The sequence below is a fragment of the Mirounga leonina genome, unplaced genomic scaffold (genome assembly GCF_011800145.1).
Source record: "Mirounga leonina isolate KUSES-001 unplaced genomic scaffold, KU_Mleo_1.0 Mir_488, whole genome shotgun sequence".
NCBI classification, from domain to species: Eukaryota; Metazoa; Chordata; class Mammalia; order Carnivora; family Phocidae; genus Mirounga; species Mirounga leonina.
In genome coordinates, this window is record NW_023270777.1 from 2,302,320 (window position 1) to 2,324,546 (window position 22,227).

Below are 22,227 nucleotides of genomic sequence, written 5' to 3' on the forward strand. Positions count from 1 at the left end.
GAATTTACATTCTAGACACAGACAATAAGCAGAAACCAGGAAATATGTAATTTTTTTTTTTTAAGATTTTTATTTATTTATTCATGAGAGACAGAGAGAGAGAGAGAGAGGCAGAGGGAGAAGCAGGCTCCCAAGGAGCAGAGAGCCCGATGCCTGACTCGATCCCAGGACCCTGGGATCATGACCTGAGCCGAAGGCCGACGCTTAACCATCTGAGCCACCCAGGCGCCCAGGAAATATGTAATTTTATACTTTACAATGTCGATGGGGAGATAGTAGCCAGGTCGATCATTACAAATTTTGACAGGTGAGAAAGAGAGGGCAACCAGAAGGCACAACGTGGGCAGTTCGGGTCCTCGTGAGAAAAGATGGTCTGGAAAACTCTCCGAAATGACTAACGCGGGAGAGGGTGGTCTGAGTGTGCCAAGTAAGGAGACTGAAGCTGTTGAGACCCTGAGACTGGGAGGGGGCTCAGCCGATTCCAGAACACAAAGGAAACCAACAAGACCAGAAGGCGGGGAGAGGGCAGGGCTGAGCAGAGCCCCAAGGCAGAAGCCTCTCCAGAAGCTTCCTTAGAACCACAGCTTCGCCCGAGCCAATTAGTACTCTTTGCAAGAGTTGCTTTCGGATACTTTCCACTGCAAATGTGCGTAAGTGAACGCTACAGGTTCGATGCATTTTTGAGAGTCTTGCGGTTCACACAAGTGTTCTCACGGCAGAAGGGGTCCAGCTTTGACCCAGTGCACGCATCGGGCTCTTGGAGCGCCCGCTGAACTCACTTAAGCCCTACGCTTAGCGGAAGCGGCCCCTGTGCTTCCAGAGAGGCATTCGGGGAACCCGCCGACCGGGGGCGGGGGCGGAGGCTGGCACGAGGGCGGGCCACAAGCTCGCGCCGTCGAGCGCAGGACGCCGAAGGTTTAATCAACTCCCAACTGATCTGCCGAAAGAAGTGAGCACATGACCCGTGTGAATGATGTCCTCAGGCTCTTTTCCAGTTTCGTGCACGGAAGTACTGTCCTTCGGTGCGGCCGATAAAATCCAAGCGGCCCTCGGCCCTAACCCCGCTGCCGGGTCGTCCCAGTCCGGGGCCCGAAATCGACGGTCGCTCCGGGGGCAGGACTGGCCCCGTCCGAGGCGCGGGGGTCCCGCCGCCTCTCTCTCTCTCTCTCTCTCTCTCTCTCGCCCCCCCTCCTCCGCACCCGGGCCTGGGTGGAGTCCCCGCGCGCGGCGCCCCCGCTCCCCGGCCGGCCCTCCGCGCGCGGGGCCCCTCCCGCCAACCGGGCCCCGCGGGGCTCCTCGCGGGGTCGGCGCGCGGTGCACGCGCTCGGCGGCCCGCTTCGTGCGCGCTCCCCGGCCGGGCGCGCCCGTCGCCCCTCCTTCCCGGCCGCCCGCTCCGCCCGCCGGCTCCGCGGCCCCCGCCCCCGCGGGTCCCGGGCCGGGGGTGGGGGGGCCGCGAGGCAGGCACAGCCCCCCGCCCCCATGGCCGCCCGTCGGAGCCAGAGGCGGAGGGGGCGCCGGGGGGCGCCGGGCACCGCCCTGCTGGCGCCGCTCGCGCTCGGCCTGGGCCTGGCGCTGGCCTGCCTCGGCCTCCTGCTGGCCGCGGTCAGCCTGGGGAGCCGGGCATCGGCGCCCGCCCAGGTGAGGCCCTGCGGCGCAGCCCCCCCGGGGCCGGCGGGGGGCCGAGTCTGCGGAGCGGCGGGCGGGGCCGGGGGGGCTGAGGGCACGGGGCCAGGAAGCTGGGTGGCGGGTGAGATGCCAGGTGGAGAAGGACGGGGTGACGCGGCCTCCTTCCCGGCAGGAGCCTTCCCAGGGGGAGCTGGTGGCGGAGGAGGCCCCGGACCCGCCGGTGAGTGGCCGTGGGTGCCGGGCGCGCGCTGCTGGGCGTGGGGAGTGCGCGCGAGCCGAGGGCGCAGGGTGTGCCCCTGGCCGTGCCAACTGCGTGTGTGCGGGGGTGTGCACCGCCGTGCATGCGTATGTGAGACGGCGAGGGAGGGACGGTGCCGCTGTGTGGAAGGGGCTTGTGTCGCCTGAGTCCGGAGTGTTTATTGGCTGTGGGTGAAGTGGGGGTATGGGATGGGGGGAGCCTGCCGCCGAGGAGGGATGCTGGTGATGCGTGCACGCGGGCCGGGTGTGGGCGCCTGGGCACTGTGCTGAGCGCGCCGAGGGTCTGTGCCGGTTCTGTGTGGTGGGGGGCCGGGGGGCCCCCAGGACCTGGCCTCCCTAAGACTTGTGTGCCTGGTGCTGGCTGGTGCCTCTCCCGACGAGGGGTGGGGGGGCCCCGTCGGTCTCAGCTTAGTCTCCGGTAGTTCCCGCAAGACCCCCGGTTTAGCCCTGCCCTTAATTCGCCTAGGAACTGAATCCCCAGACAGAGGAAAGCCAGGATCCTGGGCCTTTCCTGAAGAGGCTGGTTCGGCCTCGCAGAAATGGTGAGCATCCCTTTATCCACCCTTCAGGAATAATCGCAGTGGCCAGTCTACAGCGGCTTCTGCGCTCCTTACTGCTTTTGTTCATCCTCACAGCCCCACAGAGTGGGCAGAATCAAAACCATCATCCTCACTTATGCTCGGGATGGAGAAACTGAGGCACAGACAGGGTGTGGGGGGGGGGCGCGGAGTTCAGAGTCAGGCAGCTATTGGGTTGAGACGCAAACCTAGAATTCTGGACCTCTCTCTGAAGCCCCTCCCATCCCATGGACCTGCTTTTCACTTGAGATGCTACGCCAGATATGGAGGAGGGGATGGCCCAGGGTTAGGAGATGGAGACAAGGTGGGGGAGGCAGAGGCAGAGGCAGGTCCCCGTAAGCAGAGAGGCTTGTGAATGGGATGACCACGTGACTGTGTACAGGTTTGCACAGGACTGTCCCCGCTTACGACTGTTATCTCCCTGCGATTATTAACAGCAACCCTTTTGCTCTCAGAAACAACCCAGTTTGGGTGATAAATGATGCAGTCATTCTGCTTATGGAGGGAGGTCTGGCCTGAGGCTCTGAGGCCAGGAGTCTGGACAAGAATAAGGATGCTGGGGCTCTGAGAGGGAGGCGGGGCGGGGAGTGGCTCCTGGGCCCCCCAGAGTAAGGGGGCGCTATATTCCCCACGTCTCTTTCCTTGATTCGCAGCACCTAAAGGCCGGAAAACGCGGGCTCGCAGAGTCATTGCAGCGCATTATGAAGGTGGGTGATGGGTGATACCTGCCCAGGGAGATGGGGTGGTGGCAGGCCGGGGCAGGTCTCAACAACCCTTTCTTGTGCCTTACAGTTCACCCACGACCGGGACAGGACGGAGCGCAGGCCGGTGAGACGCCATTCCCGCCTCTGAGCTCTCCCCCACAACTCGCAGAGCACTGGCCTCCTGGGAAAAGGGCCCCTCCAAACCTTTCACTTCCCACTGCCCTCCCTGCCTTCAGCCTGGGAACCCCAGAAGCCAGTTCAAGAAGATCCTCAGGGCTCGGTTCTCTCAGTTCCCAAACCTGGTCTCTGTCTGTGACCCAGGCATGAGAACCCAGGCAGACTCCCCGCACCCAACCACCAGCCCTCATGCTTGTGCAAGAAGCACATTTGATTCTTCCCTCTCCGCCCCCCCCACCTCGTCTTCCGTGAGTCTTCACGCTCTGACCATTTTTCTTAAAATGTTTCTACTGGGCTCCTTTTTTTTTTTTTTTTTTTTAAAGATTCTATTTCTTTATTTGAGAGAGAGAGAACGAGAGACAGAGAGCAGGAGAGGGAGGAGGGTCAGAGGGAGGAGAAGCAGACTCCCTGCCGAGCAGGGAGCCCGATGTGGGACTCGATCCCGGGACTCCAGGATCATGACCTGAGCCGAAGGCAGACGCTTAACCATCTGAGCCACCCCGGCGCCCCTCTACCGGGCTCCTTTTGCATCCCTACCCCACCTCCCATCTCAGCACTAGGATCTCAGAACCGCAAACCCAGTCTCTAACCCCTTCCCCATCCCAGCCCCTCCCCACCCCTTGGCTCTGTCCCACCTATGTTGCCAAGCTAAGGCCCTCCCAACTCACTGTCATTATAACCCTGCTTCTCTGCCTGGCTGCAGCCTCTCCATGGTCTGGTCTCAACCTCTTCTCCCTGCACACTTGGCCTGACACCCCTCCCTGCCAGTGTGCTTCTTCTGGATTTTGCACACACTGTGCCCTCCCCTGGAATGTCCTTCCATGGGACAGGCCAGGAGGCAAGACAGGAGGGTGGCTTGGTCTAGGGGGCCTAGCAGTCAAGATGGAGCCACGTAGCTTGAAGATAGGGCTTGCTTATGGGTTGGATGTGCAGGGGGAAGGCAAGGGAAAGGGATCAAAGTGACTTCTAGATTTTTAACTTGGGCGTCCTTGGGAATAATGATGCCATTTAATGGGGATGGGGTTTCCTGGGGAAGAAATAGGTTGGGAGGTACGTGAATTAAGAATGGAATTTCAGATCTCCTACTAAACCAAGTGAAGTAATAATAAATGAGTGAGTTCCGCAGACAGATGGCTGGGTTAGGACGCCAGCCGTCAGGAACCGTAGCCGTACGGATGGTGTTTAGAGCTCCAGGGTTGGATGAGGCACCAGGGGGCAAGAGGGGCCCCAAGAGTGAGGCCCTGGGGCTGTGAGACATCTAGAAGTGGCGCAGAAGAGGAGAACCCAGCGGAGACTGAGAAGCAGATGGACAGAAGGGAAGAAAGTCGGGGAGGAGAGGGGCCTGTGATCTGAGAGAAGATGCGGTCTCACCAACGAGGGTGTGGCTGTGCTGAATGCAGCTGAGAAGTCACATGATTTGACCATGGGGGTTTGGTAACCTAAAAAGTCAGCTGGTGACCTTGGCCAGGGCGGTTTCAGTGGTGCAGTTAGGATAGAAGCCAGTGTGGACGGGGTGAAGAGAAAATGGGAAAGAGGAATTGGAGTCAGGGACAGCCCTTTCCAGAAGTTTCTCTGGGATGAGCAGAGCAGTGGGCCAGTGGCTGGAGGGAGATGTGGAGGGAGGAAAAATTCAGTCCTTCTGGGGATAAGCAGTACCATAGGGATCTTAGCTAACATTTACTGGATGTCCCGTTCGCCTAGACCTCCTAATGGTCCTAAAAGGAAGATTCTCTGATCAGCTCCATTTTACAGATGGAGGTTACTTACCCTGCCCGAGGCCATGACGATACTCAGTGGCGGGACCAGGATTCGAAGCTCGCTAGAGTGTGCTTGTGTACTGGACATGCCCGGCGCAGGGGTGGGGGGCCCCACAGGGCAGTGTCCAGGACGGGGGCAAGGGGTGGATTCCAGAACAAAGGGAGGGACACATTATCCCATCATCACAAGAGGGTCAGTCGAGAATGTGGGCACAGGTCAGTTTTTGGCTCTGGTCGGGGGAGGCGGGGGAGCCCTTGCCTGACGACTTCTAGATCCCCTGGAGAATGAGGGAGATGGGCAGGAGGTGCGAGGAGCGAGGGTACAAAATCCTTGCCTCGATGAGTACCAGAGCAAGCTCAGTGGGCAAGAGAAGGAGGGTTTCCAGGCAGTAAAGAATGTCCATCTGAGGCTTGTGGTTGTGATGTGGAGGGACCCCGCGGTCCCAGGCACACCATGCCCTTTGGTTCCATGGTGGGGAATGTCCTCCCTCCTCTCCCCCTGCTCTTCATGCCCCGGGCCAGCCCTCCTCCCCTCCCAGTGGACCATTCAGTGGAGTAGTTACCCAGACATTCATCCCTCCGCTGCTGAGAACCTGCTGTTTTAAGGAGCAGGCTCAGCGCCCACAGGGAATGATACCCAGACCTAGTCTCGAAAGATGACCGTCTAGGAGAGGAGACAAGCATATAAATTTGGGAATCACAGTATGCTGTGACAAGGACAATAAGGAAAGCATCCAGAGGTACACGGTAGCGTAGAAGAAGACAAACAACTTTACAACGGAGTCAGGACTCCTTCCCCAAGAAGGCGTCGTGGGCCTTGAAGCATGAATCTAAGATGGACACGGGGTCAAGGACGTTCCAGGTAGAAGGAACCCCTTGTGCCAAAGCCGCGAGTTGGGCAAGAGTATGATGAGCTGCTTAGTGTGCTTGGAGGGAGGTGCTCGCCGACAGGACGGGGGTGCCGTGAGCTTGGAGGAGAATAGGGAGCCAGGCCCCAAAGGGAGTCTGGAAGTCATCCTGAGGTCAAAGCAAGCAAAGGCAGGCTCCCATCCGCGTTTTAGAAGGACGCGTGTAGGGAATAAAGTGGAGCAGGAAGAAGGTGCACAGGGGAGTCGGCCGAGGAGGGAGGCTGAGAAGAATCCCAGCCGGAGTGCCAGGGGCCGGGTGGGGAGGGAGACAGGGCGCAGGGATTGAGGTGGCAGAACAGGTAGGAACTGGAAATCGGGGGATCAAATGGGTTACGATGAGGGAGGGCTGGGGAAGGCGCGGCCGCTGAGCGAGGCCCAGGAGAGCAGGGGGTGGATCCAGACAAAGCCAGAGCTCTGGGCCCTGTTGGCCGCCCCCTCTGGCCTCCCAGCGGTGCTCGCCGGGCACCCACTCAGAGCAGGCCCGGCGCTGCGTGCCACACCACGGTGGTGAATAAGACCGTGCTGGGACCCCACACTTGCACCTCAGTAAATCAGCCGGAGGATTTCCCGGGTGAAGGAAACAGGGTGGCATGGGGAAGAGACGACAGGCAGGGCTGGGACTGGCTGTTTGGAACTGGGGGCCCAGGGAAGGAAGGCTGTCACTGAGTCGGGATCTGAAGGGAGAAAGGTGCTTGGTGTGTGCAGGGGCGGGGTGGGGCGGGGAGGGGGGCAGGAAGACAGTGGGAGTCCTGTGATAGACCGGGTGGCCCGGGGAGGACCCGGGAAGCCACCTGAGCTCCTGCTCCATCGTTCTATTATTCATCTTCTTGGCCACGACCTTGGCTCTAGGTTTTTTTAATTTTTTGGTACGGTTTTATTGAGCTATACTTCCCATACAATTCACCCACGTAAAGTGTACCATTCGGTGGTTTTTAGTCTTAGTCTGGTCACACAGTTGCAGCCATCAGCATGGGAAGATACCCCGTAGCCTGTAGTCAGCACCCCTGTTTCTCCCCCACACGCCCCCAGCTCCAAGCACCCACCGATCTACTTTCTGTCTCTCTGTATTTATTATCTGGAAATTTCATAGAAATCACATAATATGTGGTCCTTTGGGACTGGCTTCTTTCATTTAGCGTAATGCTTTCGGTTCGTCCACAGGGTAGCATTTTTCTTTTTAATGGCTGAATAATATCCCGTTCTTTTTTTTTTTTTTTTTTTTGACAGAGAGAGACATAGCGAGAGAGGGAACACAAGCAGGGGGAGGGGGAGAGGGAGAAGCAGGCTTCCCCGCAGAGCAAGAAGCCCGATGCGGGGCTCGATCCCAGGACCCCGGGATCATGACCTGAGCCGAAGGCAGACACTTAATGACTGAGCCACCCAGGCGCCCCAATATCCCGTTCTTAATCCAAGTACTGTACAATTCGAGTGCGGGACGTAGACATTCTCAAAAGAGGCAAACAGCAGAGACACAAAATACCAAAGCCCCCCCCCCCCCCCCCCCCCCCCCCCCCGGCGCTTCTCCTTCCATCTGGCTCTTCTCCCCAGAAGTGGCGGGTGACACCTTGCTCCTTACCGCCCTGGTCACAGACACGTGTAAATGCCGCACGTCTTCACGCACACTTCCTGTTACACCACGGGCTCCCCCCTGGCCCCGCACCCATCTCTGCATCTTCTGGGTAAAGGGGGCCCCCGAGCCTTATGTACTGAACGGGTCCCCGGGGAGTGTGAGAGAGTCCTGATCTCTGATCACCACCCTTCAGGTGTGGACGGCACGGTGAGCGGCTGGGAAGAGGCGAAAATCAACAGCTCCAACCCGCTGCGCTATGACCGCCAGAGCGGGGAGTTTCTCGTCGTGCGCGCCGGGCTCTATTACCTCTACTGTCAGGTAAGGCCCACCTGGCTCCACGGTACAGCGGGGACTGCGGGTCTGGGGGGCCGGGGGCGAGCCGGCGCGGGGAGGGGAGCTCAGGGCTGGGGCCCGATGGGCCCCCTGGGGGGCCAAGGCTGCTGGAAATTGAGGCGCGGCCAGCAGAGGCCTGGACTCTGCCGCCTCCCGCCCGCCCGGCAGGTGCACTTTGACGAGGGGAAGGCTGTCTACCTGAAGCTGGACTTGCTGGTGGATGACGCGCTGGCCCTGCGCTGCCTGGAGGAGTTCTCGGCCACGGCCGCCAGCGCCGTGGGGCCCCAGCTCCGCCTCTGCCAGGTGTCTGGGCTGTTGCCCCTCCGGCCGGGGTCCTCCCTGCGGATCCGCACCCTCCCCTGGGCCCATCTCAAGGTCGCCCCCTTCCTCACCTACTTTGGACTCTTCCAGGTTCACTGAGGGGCCCTGGTGGCGCCCCCACCGCGGCTGTCTCGGTGCGCCCCTCCCCCCGTGCGCCCCCCTCCTCCCCCATTCCCCCCCCACCTGCCCGCCCTCTGCAGGCTGCTTGGACTTGTTCACGTTTGTTTCCACGCCACATAGATAACCCCCTTCTCCTCTGACGCCCCCCCTCCACCTCACTAGCTCCTGAACCCCTAGTCTTCCGTCGCCCCCATTAATCTCCTGACCCCTGCCCTGGCCACAACCCCCCAGGACACTGTGTCTACTCTACTCTGGGTGAGGATGGGTCCCCAATCCCCCCCACCTTCAGGCACTAATAGGGGCTGGATGCCAGGGAGCCTGGGACTAGGCCGGGAGTTCCCAAATGCGAGGGCTAAGAGCAAGCCAAGCTCCTTCCCTGATAATTCCCTGTGGATTTTTAAGAAGCAGATATTATTTTTATTATTATTGTGACAAAATGTTGATAAGTGGATATTAAAGAGAATAAACCACGGTCTCTCTCTTCCTTGGGGCTTAGGGAACATTTCTCAGGGTAGTGGAGGGCTATGGGAAGGGGGTCTGGGCATCCAGGAGTGGGGTGCGGGAGGGCTGGGATGCCAGGGCAATGTACGGGCTCGGGAGTGGGGACCCGCCTGCCTCTGACCCCTGAGGCATGAGCAGAGAGTGGAAAGGCAAACTGCCAGAAAAAAAAAATCAATCCTCTGCCCAAGGTCCAGCAGAAGCTGCCTCATTTACCTAGGAGGCGGGCTTCCTCCTGCTGGTAATCCCTGGCTGGGAGGAGCAGGGGCCCTTCCTCTTGGCAGCCTCGGGACATTCAGTGGGGCTGCCACCAGCCCTGGCTGGGATGTGGGGTGGGAGCAGGCCCGAAGGGGAGCTCAGGGTCAGGAAGCAGGATGCGGGAACCGGGAACATGGGAACCCGGGGCCCTGGGTCCAGGGGAGGAATCCTACAGTGGTAGGGTGCTTGGGGCTGTCTCTTTCTCTCTCTGACCAGGGCCTTATGTAAGAGCTCTTCTCGGGAAACAGGAAGTTCTCCTTGCCAAGTTCAGCACAGGGAGTAGTACTGGCCTATTCCAACACACCCGGCCTGGCCTTAACCCCAGAACTCAGCCAGTTTCTTGCTTCCGCGACCCTGGTTCTCCTTCCCATCTACCCGCCGCCCCCCCCCCGCCCCTCCTTTTCCACCTTCAGTCATACCCAAAGATCTCTCTTGTGGCTGAGCCAGAGGGTCTTTACCCCCTCACCCCTGGACCCCCAAGGCTGCCCAGCTTGCCCCTTCATGCCTGCTCTTGGCACCATGCCCCGGAGCCAGCCACCCTTCCCTCCCCCACTTCTGGGGCCGTCCCAGGGTTCCTGTGCTCGGCCGCTCCTCCTGGGTGTCACTGGCAGTCCTGTCCTTCCTCAAGAGACTGGGACCAAGTCCTCCTGAGGCTGGAGGAGGGTGTGTGTGTGTGTGTGTGTCCGGAGGGGGCGACTGGAGACAACACTGGCCCCACGGCGGGGTGCCAGGAGCACCAACAGTGCCCCTTGCTGGCTCTCCTCCTCCCTTTTTAATTCTCAAGTTCCTTTTTATTCCTCCCTTGCGTAACGCTCTTCTTCCCTTCTGTACCCCCACCCTCCCCACCACCTCCCCGCCACCCCACTCCTGAGGCTGCAGCCTTCGGCAGGGTCCCCAGCTCATGCCAGCCTCGTCTCCTTCCTTGCTAGCCCCCAAAGGGCCCCCGGGAGACATGGGTGGCCCGGCCCGAGAGCCGGCACTCTCAGTCGCCCTCTGGTTGAGTTGGGGGGCAGCTCTGGGGGCTGTGGCTTGTGCCCTGGCTCTGCTGACCCAGCAAACAGAGCTGCAAAATCTAAGGAGAGAGGTGGCTCGGCTGCAGAGGGCCGGAGGGCCCTCCGAGAAGGAGGAAGGGCATCCATGGCTGAGCCTCCAGGAGCAGGTGAGTGAGGGGAGAAGGGAGTGGGGGAGAAGAGTTTGGGTGCCAGGGCCATCTTGGGGCCTCCTGGGTCTAGCGTCGTGGTCTGTAAAGTTTTGAGTAGGTGCAGGAGAGGGTCCCAGGTTTGGAGGTCAAGGGGGCAACCATTCCAGGAAAGGAAATTGTTAAAGATTAATGCTTCTCATGCCTACCAGATCCTGGAGGACAGCCAGCACCAAGACTCAGGTCGCTGGGGAAAAGTGCATGAGTGATGTGAGGCGCTCCTGGGGCTGGGGAGTGGGGAGGCGGGGCGGGGCTGGGAGGAAAAGCTGTCGGGGGACCCTTGCTTCTTAGCCTAACCCTGACCCTCTTTCCATGAACAGAGCCCTGATGCCCTGGAAGCCTGGGAGAATGGGGAGAGAGCCCGGAGAAAGAGAGCAGCGCTCACGCATAAGCAGAAGAGTGAGGCCTCCGGGGAGCGGCAGGGGTGGGAGGTGATCAAGCAGCAGGGGGATCTGGAGATTGTTCCCCGGAGCCAGGGGGAGGGGGGAGGGGACAGGTGGGCATTGCTTAGATCTCCTTCTTCTTTCCTCAGAGAAGCATTCCGTTCTGCACCTTGTCCCCATCAACATCACCTCCAAGGGTGAGCACTACTTTAAATAATGGCTCTGGGGGAGGGGCAAGATCAGGGAACTTTGGGGCTGACACCTGGGCCCAAGAGAATCCTAGCAATGAAAAGTCTCTGAGAATGCCCAGAAGTCCTGATTGCCATACTCCTCACCTCCAGAGGACTCCGATGTGACGGAGGTGATGTGGCAACCGGCCCTTAAGCGTGGGAGAGGTCTGGAGGCCCAAGGATATGTTGTTCGAGTCTGGGACGCTGGGGTCTATCTGCTGTATAGTCAGGTAATCCCACACATACCCTAAGCCTCGACTGGGGGCCATGGGGTCTGTTCTCCCAGGGCCTGGATGCCCTGGTACTGAGGGTTCCCAACGCCTCTGTTCATACCAAACTTCGAAGACCCTCCTTCCTTCCTTGGCTCCATCATCCAGGCTCCGGAGGCCTCCCAGCCCTGAGCCATGCTTTCTCACTTCCTTCAGCTTCTCCTCCATCCCCCGTCAGGTCCTGTTCCATGATGTGACTTTCACCATGGGTCAGGTGGTGTCTCGGGAGGGCCAGGGAAGGCAGGAGACTCTCTTCCGATGTGTCCGAAGCATGCCCTCCAACCCGGACTGGGCCTACAACAGCTGCTACAGCGCAGGTGAGAGCCCCGTGGGCAGTGGAGGGCAGGTGTGAGAGGAGCAGGGTGTCTGTGACCCCCGGGGGGCCGGAAGCCTGGGTGGACAGGTGGATCTGGGGGATGCAGGCCAGGAAGCAGGAGGAAGGCTGAGCCGGAGAAGGGAGGAGAGGCACCAGAGAGTCTGCGGGACTGTGCTTCACGGAGTGTGTATTTTCTCCGTTTCTCAGGTGTCTTCCACCTACACCAAGGGGATATTCTGAGTGTCACCATCCCCCGGGGGAGGGCGAAACTCAGCCTCTCTCCGCATGGAACCTTCCTGGGGTTTGTGAAACTGTGATTAGGATATGGATGGTGGTGTTGAGCTCGGAAGATGAGGGTGGGTACAAATCGGAGACAGCCAAGAGCGAATAGGAGCGGACGCCTCTTCTGGGTTTGACGGGAACCCTGGGTTTGCTCATCAATCTCCGCTCCTCCCTTTTCCCGACCCACCCCCACCCCGTAGACTTTGATTTCACGGATATTAAAGAGGTGTATATCTTGCTTTTGTCCCCCAACCAGCCCCACATTCTCGAGGGGGGGGCGGGGGGGTGGGCAATGTCAGGCCTTATCTGGACCCACTTTGGGTCCCACTGGAACGCTTCCAGAACAGCACCACCACCTAGCGGCAGTTTGAGAGAACCAGCCTGCGTGTTGGCACGAGTCCACGAAGCCTCCCTCCACTCGGGAAGACTCGTGGTCCCCTGTGCCACACCTCTCCCCAGGTACCCGCTGCCTCCTCGCTCCACAAGAAGCCTAATCCCCACTTCTCTCCCCGGCGACGGGGCCCCAGTTTCCAGCACGGTCTCCGGGGGTGTGTTTACTAGGCGGCCGTCTGCAGGGGAGGCCCGACGACGACGGTCCCTTTGCAGCCCCATTACTGCTCGGGTGCCAAGTTCTGCCCTTCCTGCTCTCCACGCCCCTGGCGTAGCGGGCCCCTCCAAGCCCCTCTGGGCGGGGACGGGGGTCTGGGGAGCCTTGGGGAAATCGTGCGCCCTAACGCTGGTCTGCCTTCACTCCTCTGGGCTCTTTCTGCTCGAGACCTGTTTGGACTGAAATAAAAGAATGAACGACTTCCATTCCCCTCGCTGCCTTGCCTAGCCCCGGGATCTCCCTGCCCTCCCGGCTCTCCCGCGGCGCGGCCCTCGGAACCCAGGTTCCGCGGGCCCCGACGTTCGGGCCCGCAAGCGCCCGGAAGGGGCTACGCGGCGGGACACGCAGCGTTGGCGGGGGGGGGGGGGGGGGGGGGGGGCGGGGGCGCAACCCGGGGGGGGGGGGGCCCTCGCGTGGCCCGGAGCAGCGGGAGTGCGCAGGCGCAGCCCCGCCCGGGGCCGGGGGGCGGGACGGTCCCTTGGCGTCCACGCTCTCGGGTAGGCGGGACTAGGCGCGTGCTGGCCGCGCCGGCGCTGTTCGCCGGGTGTGACGTACAAATCGTGCGCCGCCAGCGCCGGTGGGCCTGGGGCTCGCGGGAGGGGAAGGAGGAGGAGGAGGAGGGGGAGGTGGTGGAGGTGGAGGCTGAAGCAGAGCAAGACGCGGCCGCGGCGGGGCGGCTCGGCGGCGCGGCGCGCGGCCCAGAAGCGTTGGAATCCTGAATTGAGAGGGCTGCGCCTGAAGACAGCAGGAGTGGCGGGGCCGCCGCCGTCGCCGGAGAGATGAGCCGGGAAGCTTGAGGCCGGAGACGCCCGCCCTCGGGCCCGTCCGCCCGGCTTCCCCGCTCCCGGTGAGGACGCCCCCTACCCTTCCCCCAGCTCTGCCGCGGCCTCTCCCAATCCTGGACCTCATTCCCACCTAACGGGGGCCCAGGAGGCCCTCGAAGGGGCTTCTTAAGGCCCTCGGGCGCCCAACTGTCCTGAGCCTGTGGGACCAAACCGGTGTGGGACGCATTCTGGCCCCCGGGAACGGAGCAGGCGAGGGGGGCTGGGCCAGCCTGGCTCACGCGGCTCCGTTCTGTCCCAGCGCCTTGATCCGGCCGCCTAAGCACCGATTGGGTTCTCGTGCAGTTTCCTTTAACATTCTTCCGTTTTCGTTAGATTTTGCTCCTTGAACCGTAGCCCTGGGATCCCCATTCCCTCCTGAGACCTCCTGAGACGACCTGAGCATGCCCATCCCCTCCCCACCCAGCGCCCCATTCATTCCAAGGTGGTAGAGAACTCTCTTTCCACTCTAGACCACGGTTTCCTTGTGGAAGTTGTGTCTTCCTCAGCTGTCTCTGTATCATGTCGGGGTTCTCGTGCTGAGCCATGCCCCTCATTAGGTGCTCAATTAGGATACCCCTGGTGGTCTCCAGTAGAGAAGTAGAGCCTGAAAATACTGGGTTTGACCTGGGGATCTGAGAAATAAGATCCCGGAGGCTTGCTGCTCTGCCATATTCTCCCTTGCTTCTATCTGGTCAGGGGAAGGATGATGACACAGACTCTAAAGGGCCCCTTGTGGACCATGTGAACCGAGAAGATCGGCAAACTGTAGGAGTTTGGCGTTTTTTCCCCCTCTCTCCTTAGATTATTTGCATCTGATGCCAGAGAAGGCATGCTGAGGAAGAGAGGCAAGATCCTGGGGTTCAGGGTGTTTGGATTCTGACACTCTGACCATTGTTTTACAGGCTACTGGAAGATGAAAGAGACTATACAAGGGACCGGGTCTTGGGGGCCTGAGCCTCCTGGACCTGGCATAGCCCCAGCTTACTCAAGTCCCAGGCGGGAGCGTATTCGTTGGCCCCCACCCCCCAAACCCCGACTCAAATCAGGTGGAGGGTTTGGGCCAGATCCTGGGTCAGGGACTACAGCGCCAGCCAGACGCCTCCCTGTCCCTCGGCCCTCTTTTGATGCCTCAGCTAGTGAAGAGGAGGAAGAGGAGGAGGAGGACGAGGATGAAGATGAGGAAGAGGAAGTGGCAGCTTGGAGGCTGCCCCCCAGGTGGGGTCAGCTGGGAGCCTCCCAGCGGCCGCGCCCTCCCCGCCCTACTCATCGAAAAACCTGCTCACAGCGCCGCCGCAGAGCCATGCGAGCCCTCGGGATGCTGCTCTACTCAAAAAGCACCTCGCTGACATTCCACTGGAAGCGTTGGGGGCGCCACCGGGGCCGGCGGCGGAGCCTTGCACACCCCAAGAACCATCTTTCACCCCAGGAAGGGGGTGCGACACCACAGGTGCCATCCCCCTGCTGTCGTTTTGACTCCCCTCGGGGGCCACCTCCGCCCCGGCTGGGTCTGCTAGGTGCTCTCATGGCTGAGGATGGGGTGAGAGGGTCTCCACCAATGTCCTCTGGGCCCCCAGTGGAGGAAGATGGCTTAAGGTGGACTCCAAAGTCTCCTCTGGATCCCGACTCCGGTAAGGTGGGAATGGGTGGAGGGAGAGGGTGGGGAGGATCAGGAGCCTCTTGAGGTGGTGACAGCTGGGCCTAAAGCTAGTAGGATGGCAGAGTGAGGGGGTCCAGAATAGCCGTGAAATGTCTTAAGCTCCACTTCGAGCAGGAACTAAGTCTGGGGAGATAGTCAGTCAAGGCTGGGACACAGAGTCCCTAAGTAGGTGTTCTGTGTACAGATGAGAAAGGGAGGCGTGGTTTACAGAAGTCAAGCAGCCTCATACACTTAAAATCCCTCTTCGTTTGCCCTTTTAGAATAGAGGGGCACGTACATCTGCAAAGGGTGCCATCTTCGAGTGGTGGGAAGGGATTTCTCTGAGGAGTGGACTGCATCACCAGTACGGCTGTGTGTGACAGTCTCGCTCAGAATGTCTCTTTCGGGGCCTCTCAAGCGAACAATCTCCGGCTGTGTTTTTACGAATCACTGGAGTATTTATCGAACGTTTGCGGGGTACTGTACTAGGAGCCAGGTGTATAGTGCTGATAAGTTATCTCTGAAATTCAGATCTCCCTGAATCTTAGTCTTGTTCTGCTTCTGCCCTGTCTATGAGTAGTACGTCTTTTCTGTTCCTTTACGACCTCTCAGACGTGCTCATTTCATGCTTGAGGTTTCCATTCCTTAGAGTTTATATTGGTATCGTGTGGGTCGTTTAATCTCATCCCATCGTTCTTTGATCCGAGCCCCATCCTGTTTCCCCTGTCCTACAGGCCTCCTCTCCTGTACTCTTCCCAATGGCTTTGGGGGACCCTCCGGGCCAGAAGGGGAGCGGGGTCTGGCACCCCCCGATGCCAGCATCCTCATCAGCAATGTGTGCAGCATCGGGGACCATGTGGCCCAGGAGCTGTTTCAGGGCTCCGATTTGGGCGCTGCGGAAGAGGCAGAGCGGCCCGGGGAGAAAGCCGGCCAGCACAGCCCCCTGCGGGAGGAGCATGTTACCTGCGTACAGAGTAAGGGACCCAGAGGGCCCAGTCTCTTTCTCGCAGCCAACTCCTAAATTGAAGTCTGGAGGCCTCACCCCTCTCCTCTTTTCCTCCGCTCAGGCATCTTGGATGAATTCCTTCAAACTTACGGCAGCCTCATCCCCCTCAGCACTGATGAGGTAGTAGAGAAATTGGAGGACATTTTTCAGCAGGAGTTCTCTACGCCTTCCAGGTGAGGCATGAAAGAGGGCTGGGACCTGAGGGGAGGCGAGAATGCTGCTGCCTTTTCTCCCATAGGGACGTGTTGGGGAGAAGGAGGAAGGTAGGACTGAAGGGAGGAATCTGCAGGCCGAGTGCCAAGCCCCTGTAAGCTGACTGGGGTGGGGGTGGGGTCTTTACCTGAGACCCCAAAGTACTGTGTATACCTGCTACTTGAGTGCCTCTTTCTGGAGACTGGGCCGTTAGCAGGTCCTCAAAAGGACACATGACCCAAGAAACGGATTAGTGTGTGTTTGTTGTTTGAACTAGGCTCCATGCTCAGTGTGGAGCCCAGTGCGGGCCCTTGAACTCAGGACCCTGAGATCAAGATCTGAGCTGAGATCAAGAGTCAGACGCTCAACTAACCGGGCCACGCAGGTGCCCCAGAAAGGATTAGTTTAGATTCTTACTCCGAGCAGTAGAAAGTACTCCTGCATGCCCAGCCCCCTCAGCTCCTGTGTGACTCCACCCTTGGCCTCCTCAGGAAGGGCCTGGTGCTGCAGCTCATCCAGTCGTACCAGCGGATGCCGGGCAATGCCATGGTGAGGGGCTTCCGAGTGGCCTACAAGCGGCATGTGCTGACCATGGACGACCTGGGCACCTTATATGGACAGAACTGGCTCAATGACCAGGTGAGGAGCAATGGAGACACGGGCCCCAAAGGGGATTTAGGGAGCAGGGTGTCTGGGGCCCTCTGTTTGGGGGAGCCCTGTACCCATGCTGCACTCTCCATGGCAAGTTGCCTCCCGTCTTCTCCCCAGGTGATGAACATGTATGGAGACCTGGTCATGGACACGGTCCCTGAAAAGGTAGGCCTCACCGGTACCTCGGTCCCCAGAAGAATGTCTGCAGTTCTAAGCAGCGTTTTCAGTCCCTTGTATCACTTGATCCATAAAGAGGATCTTTGTTTTTGGGGAGAGGAGGTAGGAGGCAGCCTGTTAAAGTCAAATCTGTAATTTTTTTTTATTATTATTTTAAGGATTTTATTTATTTGGCACAGAGAGACACAGCAAGAGAGGGAACACAAGCAGGGGGAGCGGGAGAGGGAGAAGCAGACTCCCCGCTGAGGAGGGAGCCTGACGTGGGGCTCGATCCCAGGACCCTGGGATCATGACCTGAGCCGAAGGCAGACGCCCAGCGACTGAGCCACCCAGGCGCCCCTAAGACTTATTTGAGAGAGAGTGAGGTGGGGGGGGAGGAGAGAGAATCTCAAGCGTACTCAGTGCTGAGCGTGGAGCCCAACGAGGGGCTCAGTCTCTTGACCCCGAGATCACGACCCGAGCTGAAACCAAGAGTTGGACACTTAAGCGACTGCATCACCCAGGCGCCCCTCAGATCTTTAATCTTGGTCCTGAACTTGCCTATTCTCTTCCCCCAGTGGGTAGTTTTTTTCCCTGTGGCTAACTCCACAAATGGGATGGGAAGCAGTAAGAAGGCTAGAAAGGATGTGGTTTTTTTTACCCTCAGTGAGTTGGGAGTGAGGGTGTGGAAGCTGGCCCTTGGAGCCGTAATGAAACGGGCGGCGCGGGCGGAGGAGCCTGGGCAGGAGAGCCGGGGCTCCTTCATTCCATCCGGCTCTTTCCTATCTCCCTGGTACAGGTGCATTTCTTCAACAGTTTCTTCTACGACAAGCTCCGCACCAAGGGTTACGACGGGGTGAAAAGGTGGACCAAAAACGTGAGTTACCAGTTCACATCTCCTTGTGTAACACCTTGCCTGGAGAGCATTAGGGTTCTGTTTTCTAGGAGCCCCTTCCTCAAGCCTGCTCACTCAGTCTTTCAGATCTTAAGGGTCTTGTGTGTGCGTGAGATACCACTGTGGGTACTCAGGATTCAGTGTTACGTTAAGGAGACCTTCTTGCCTTCGTGGAGTAAGAGTAAATAAGCAGGTGAAACTCCAGCTAGTGCTAGGTGCTGGGATTAAAAGGGTAATGTAGTAGCATGGGAGGTGGGTCCTTTAGATCGGGCGGTCTGGAAAGGCCTCTCTTTGCTGAGACTCGAGGAGCTGGCCGTGTGCAGATCTGGGGGAAGAGTAGTCTAGGCAAGGGGAATAGCACGTACACGGGACTCAGGGTGAGAAAGGGCATGTGAGGCACCGAAGGCCCACGTGGGTGTCCTGTGTGGTTGGAGCAGAGTGAGTGGAGAGAATATTGGTAAGACATTCGGTCAGAGAGTCGATCGTGTAAGGATGGAGGAGAAGCTGAGGAGGGTAGATCTTACTCTGTGTGCGCCGAGAAGCCACTGAAGTTTTAAAGAAGGCTGGGAAGTCCCTCACATTTTAAGCTCCTGTTTCATGAAGATTGGAAGCAGGTCAAGAGTAGAAGCAGACAGACTAGGAGGGGAGCACGGAAGTCCAGATGAGAAACGTGGGCCAGGGCGCTAAGGGCCAAAGTAGGAGGAGCTTTCTCTAGGATAGGTTTTGCGGTCAGAACTGATAGTGTTTTCTTTTTTAAAGATTTTATTTATTTATTTGAGACAGAATGAGAGACAGCATGAGAGGGAGGAGGGTCAGAGGGAGAAGCAGACTCCCTGCCAAGCAGGGAGCCCGATGCGGGACTCGATCCCGGGACTCCAGGATCACGACCTGAGCCGAAGGCAGTCGCTTAACTGACTGAGCCACCCAGGCGCCCCTGATAGTGTTTTCTGACGGGTTGGTCGTGGGAATGAAGAAAACCTAGGAATCGGGGAGGCCTGGGTTGGTGGCGGAAGTTACTGGGGAGAATTAGGAGGGAGCACGTTTGGTGAGGGGAAAAAAGAGTTCCTTTCTCCCCTCTAGTTAGTTTCCCTGCCCTCCAGTTCAAAGGCCAGGAAATTTCTACAGTGAGGTAGGAGCACTAACTGGCTCCAGCACTCCTCAGTTTCGGCCCCCAGCTTCGGGGGCTTACCCCCTCAGTGACCTGGCAGGCCTGCTTCTCCCAGGAGAGGTGGGGTGACGCACAGTGAAAAGAACTTGGCCTTCTGCATACTTGCGTTTGAATCCCACCAGTGTCCTTTCTTCTGTGACCCTCAGCAAGTTGCCTTACTCGGCCAAGCAGCAGTTAGCTCGTTGTTAGCTTGACCGTGAGCACTTCCTCGTAGGATTGTCGTGTTAACTGGCCGACCCCTGACTAGGAACCATGCCGCTCTTGTTAGCCTATTATGGATGTTAACTACTTTAACGCTCCTAACAAATAGATGAGGTAGGTGCTGTTGCTTTCAGCCTCTTACAAGTAAGAGAACAGAGGCATAGAGAGTTTATTGTGTAGCTTGCCCATGGTCACCAGCTAGTCAGCAGAGGAGCTGGATTTAAACCCCGGCCGTCTGGCTCCCCAGTCCTAAGCCTGGGTTCTTAGCTACTTAGCACTTGCACCTTTGTGGTGTGGAGAGTACCTACCTGGTCTTCCTGGGCCCCGCAGTGGGCCACGGTCTCCTCTGAGCTGCCTTCTTCCTCAGCCCTGGAGGCCGCGTCCGCTGACCCTTGCCTTAACAGTGGAAGGGCTGGGCCTTGTGCTCTGCCCCTTGGCTCCTTGCCCGTGCCTCTGCTCCTCTTGAGGACCCTCCTGGCAGCGGGCAGGACCCTCGCACTGCCTGACTTGACCTCTGGCGCCGCCCCCCTTTAGGTGGACATCTTCAATAAGGAGCTACTGCTGATCCCCATCCACCTGGAGGTGCATTGGTCCCTCATCTCTGTGGACGTGAGGCGACGCACCATCACCTATTTTGACTCGCAGCGCACCCTAAACCGCCGCTGCCCTAAGGTTTGAGAGGGGGCAGACGGGAAGCCTGTGGGGAGGACATGCAGCGGCTGGGCATTCTGGGCAGAAGGGCGGGCTCGGTGCCGGGACCACCATACCCTGGGTTCAGTTGGGAAACAGGGCATTACTTCTTCCTCCGTTTCGGTCTCTGCAGCATATTGCCAAGTACCTGCAGGCAGAGGCAGTGAAGAAAGACCGGCTGGATTTCCACCAGGGCTGGAAAGGTTATTTCAAAATGGTAAGTGTCCCGGGTTGGGGCAGCGGGGGGTCGGTACTGGGTGGTGAGAGAGGCGTGGCAGGAGGCAGAGCTGAAGCCACAGCCCTAGGAGCCTCCAGGTGAAGGGCCGCCCTTCTTTTTATTCTCTAGAACGTGGCCAGGCAGAACAATGACAGTGACTGCGGTGCCTTTGTGTTACAGGTAAGCAGATAGCAGTCGGGTTACCGGTTTGGGACGGAGGCGGGAGACCGCTCGGCCTCCCCGAGTTGGCTCACAGGCACTGGTGGAGCAGGGCGTAACCTTGCGTGTTAGGACGCAGAATCGCCGATGTCGTTCCTTGGTCCTCTTCTGGCTGCCCCAGCCCCCGTTGGGACTGGGCCTCTTGGTCCTGGGGCCCTGGCTCTCTAATACAGTTGCCTTCCACCCCCCAGTGCAGGTACCAAGAACAAGGACTTTAGCCAGACTTTGAGCCCCAGGCTGTGGGACCTTGGCTCCCTTTGTGAAAAGTGGAAGCTCTTGGAAAGGTCCAGTGAGCTGGCTATGGCTCCTGTGAAGTGTGTAGCACAGGCCCTGACTCGGGGGGCTGCTCAGTAGGTGGTTCTCACGGCCTGCTTTGTTAACACCCAGTACTGCAAGCACCTGGCCCTGTCTCAGCCATTCAGCTTCACCCAGCAGGACATGCCCAAACTTCGTCGGCAGATCTACAAGGAGCTGTGTCACTGCAAACTCACTGTGTGAGCCTCGTATCCCAGGCCTCAAGCCCATTCATCAATGGGCATGGGGACACGGGGGACCCTTCCTTCCCAAGAAACTCCAGTTCCTTTCCTCTCCTGCCTCTCCCCATCCAATTCCCTTTGGTTTTTCATATTTAAATGTTTTGATTTCTGTATTTTTTTTCTTTGAGAGAATACTTGTTGATTTCTGATGTTCAGGGGTGGCCATGGAACAGCCTCTTTTTCCGTCTGCAGGGGCGGAGTTTGGCCTCGGGGCCTGGGTGGGGCGGTCATTCCCCCTTCCGAGTGCAGGGGCGGGGGCGAGAAAATCTGTGCTGGGGGTGGTGGGCGGGCAAGGGGATTACTGCCTGCCAGTCTTCAAACTTTTTTTTATATATATATATAAATGCCACGGTCCTGCTCTGGTCAATAAAGGATCCTTTGGAGATACGTGGTGCTGGTCTTCCTTCTGTCAGGCTCGGGTTCGGCAGTCACGGTCAGCCACCCTGTCGGAGGTGCTGAGGCCCTGGGGACCCCCCCCACGAAGCCCTCCCGCAGGGACGCCGGGGCTGCAAGGGGCCGCGGGGGAGCTCAGGGAGGACGGAGCTTCGTGGCCGCACCCCAGGTGCGCGGGGGCTCCCCGCCCTGCCCGTGGCCGGGGGCGCGCCTCCTGCTTCCACCGCCCCCCGCACACTCGCGGCGGCTCGGGGCGGCGTCCGGTCTACCTCTGCTGCGGGAGACGACAAACTAAACTGGGGGTCCGGCGCGCACCTGGAGCCGAGGCGAAGGGAAGTGGCCGCCTCGGGAGCCCGGAAGTCCCTGGAGGCCGAAGCCTCGCCCCTCGCGCGCGATAGGGCCAGCCGGGCCACCTGACCCGGGCGCTCTCGCCTCCGCACGTGTAGGGGCGCTGGGCCCCAAGATGGCTGCCAGGCCTCGAGGCCTGGCTCCCGTATGTCACTTCCGCACCGGCGAGAAAGGCGGGCCCCCCAGCCAATGGGGCTGCGGGGCGGGGCCTCGCCTTGATAGGCGTTCGGGTTGTCCAATGGTGGCGGCGAGCCGGAGCGCCTGCGACCTAACGTCACGCCGAGTCGCGGAGCGCCGGCGGGCGGGGCCGAGGCGGCCAAGCCAATGCGATGTCTGGGGCGGGGTCGGGCGCTCTATAAGTTGTCGATAGGCGGGCCCTCCGCCCTAGTTTCTAAGGATCATGTCTGCGAGTCAGGATTCCCGGTAAGAAGCCCTTTTGCAAAAGGTCGAGGCCACTCGCCCTGCCGCTCCCTGCCGAGGGCCCCGCGGGGCGGGGGGAGGGGCAGCCGAGGCCCACCGCCCGGGGCCGCCCCTCCCCGCCCGGGGCCGTGCGGGACAGCCGCCCGGGAGGCCCGGTCTTGGGGGGCGAGGGGGCAGGGCCCGGGCCTGGGCGGCGAGCGGGGACGGCCCGGCCCTCGGGGCCCGGCGTGCGAGGCCCGCCGGGAGGCCGCTCCCGCCCACGACGCGGCGCGCGAGGCCCCG

The 22,227-nt window shown here is 59.7% G+C and overlaps 4 protein-coding genes across 6 annotated transcripts in view; all 4 read left to right on the forward strand.

Moving 5' to 3' along the window:
• Positions 1-1,415: 1,415 nt before the first annotated feature.
• Positions 1,416-8,823, forward strand: LOC118000025 (tumor necrosis factor ligand superfamily member 12). Its single transcript, XM_034989501.1, has 7 exons — positions 1,416-1,638; positions 1,799-1,846; positions 2,351-2,426; positions 3,116-3,169; positions 3,255-3,290; positions 7,772-7,896; positions 8,080-8,823. Exons 1-7 carry the CDS (start codon positions 1,480-1,482, stop codon positions 8,329-8,331), a joined length of 750 nt encoding a protein of 249 aa, XP_034845392.1. The 5' UTR covers positions 1,416-1,479; the 3' UTR covers positions 8,332-8,823.
• Positions 8,824-8,946: 123 nt separating this feature from the next.
• TNFSF13 (TNF superfamily member 13) lies at positions 8,947-12,599 on the forward strand. The gene is made up of 6 exons (XM_034989500.1): positions 8,947-10,267; positions 10,627-10,705; positions 10,839-10,886; positions 11,031-11,149; positions 11,367-11,505; positions 11,712-12,599. Exons 1-6 carry the CDS (start codon positions 10,010-10,012, stop codon positions 11,819-11,821), a joined length of 753 nt encoding a protein of 250 aa, XP_034845391.1. The 5' UTR covers positions 8,947-10,009; the 3' UTR covers positions 11,822-12,599.
• Positions 12,600-13,008: 409 nt separating this feature from the next.
• On the forward strand, positions 13,009-21,171 carry SENP3 (SUMO specific peptidase 3). 3 transcript variants are annotated; one of them, XM_034989502.1, is made up of 11 exons: positions 13,167-13,240; positions 14,120-14,845; positions 15,588-15,827; positions 15,921-16,032; positions 16,543-16,690; positions 16,820-16,867; positions 17,658-17,735; positions 19,657-19,794; positions 19,946-20,029; positions 20,159-20,209; positions 20,636-21,171. In XM_034989502.1, exons 2-11 carry the CDS (start codon positions 14,131-14,133, stop codon positions 20,744-20,746), a joined length of 1,725 nt encoding a protein of 574 aa, XP_034845393.1. In that variant the 5' UTR covers positions 13,167-13,240; positions 14,120-14,130; the 3' UTR covers positions 20,747-21,171. The 3 variants fall into 3 exon arrangements, with proteins under 3 accessions (XP_034845396.1, XP_034845393.1, XP_034845394.1); XM_034989505.1 differs by lacking the exon at positions 20,159-20,209 and having other exon boundaries at positions 13,009-13,240; positions 20,210-21,171; XM_034989503.1 differs by lacking the exon at positions 13,167-13,240 and having other exon boundaries at positions 13,251-14,845.
• A 694-nt stretch (positions 21,172-21,865) lies between these two features.
• The window catches only part of EIF4A1 (eukaryotic translation initiation factor 4A1), a 6,241-nt gene continuing 5,879 nt past the window's right edge, over positions 21,866-22,227 (forward strand). The window contains exon 1 of the mRNA XM_034989506.1: positions 21,866-21,948. Coding sequence (XP_034845397.1) covers positions 21,926-21,948 — 23 coding nt within the window. The 5' untranslated portion in view covers positions 21,866-21,925. The remainder of the gene's footprint in view (positions 21,949-22,227) is intronic.

What these genes read in the sequence shown, in the direction of transcription:
- LOC118000025 (XM_034989501.1), top strand. Translation starts at nt 1,480, where the DNA reads ATGGCCGCCCGTCGGAGCCAGAGGCGGAGGGGGCGCCGGGGGGCGCCG. An exon ending in CATTGCAGCGCATTATGAAG is followed by an intron (nt 3,170 to 3,254) that starts GTGGGTGATGGG and finishes TGTGCCTTACAG; the next exon opens with TTCACCCACGACCGGGACAG. An exon ending in ACAGGACGGAGCGCAGGCCG is followed by an intron (nt 3,291 to 7,771) that starts GTGAGACGCCAT and finishes ACCACCCTTCAG; the next exon opens with GTGTGGACGGCACGGTGAGC.
- TNFSF13 (XM_034989500.1), top strand. Translation starts at nt 10,010, where the DNA reads ATGCCAGCCTCGTCTCCTTCCTTGCTAGCCCCCAAAGGGCCCCCGGGA. An exon ending in GGCTGAGCCTCCAGGAGCAG is followed by an intron (nt 10,268 to 10,626) that starts GTGAGTGAGGGG and finishes TTCCATGAACAG; the next exon opens with AGCCCTGATGCCCTGGAAGC. An exon ending in CAACAGCTGCTACAGCGCAG is followed by an intron (nt 11,506 to 11,711) that starts GTGAGAGCCCCG and finishes TCCGTTTCTCAG; the next exon opens with GTGTCTTCCACCTACACCAA.
- SENP3 (XM_034989502.1), top strand. Translation starts at nt 14,131, where the DNA reads ATGAAAGAGACTATACAAGGGACCGGGTCTTGGGGGCCTGAGCCTCCT. An exon ending in TGGACACGGTCCCTGAAAAG is followed by an intron (nt 16,868 to 17,657) that starts GTAGGCCTCACC and finishes TCCCTGGTACAG; the next exon opens with GTGCATTTCTTCAACAGTTT. An exon ending in GGAAAGGTTATTTCAAAATG is followed by an intron (nt 20,030 to 20,158) that starts GTAAGTGTCCCG and finishes TTTATTCTCTAG; the next exon opens with AACGTGGCCAGGCAGAACAA.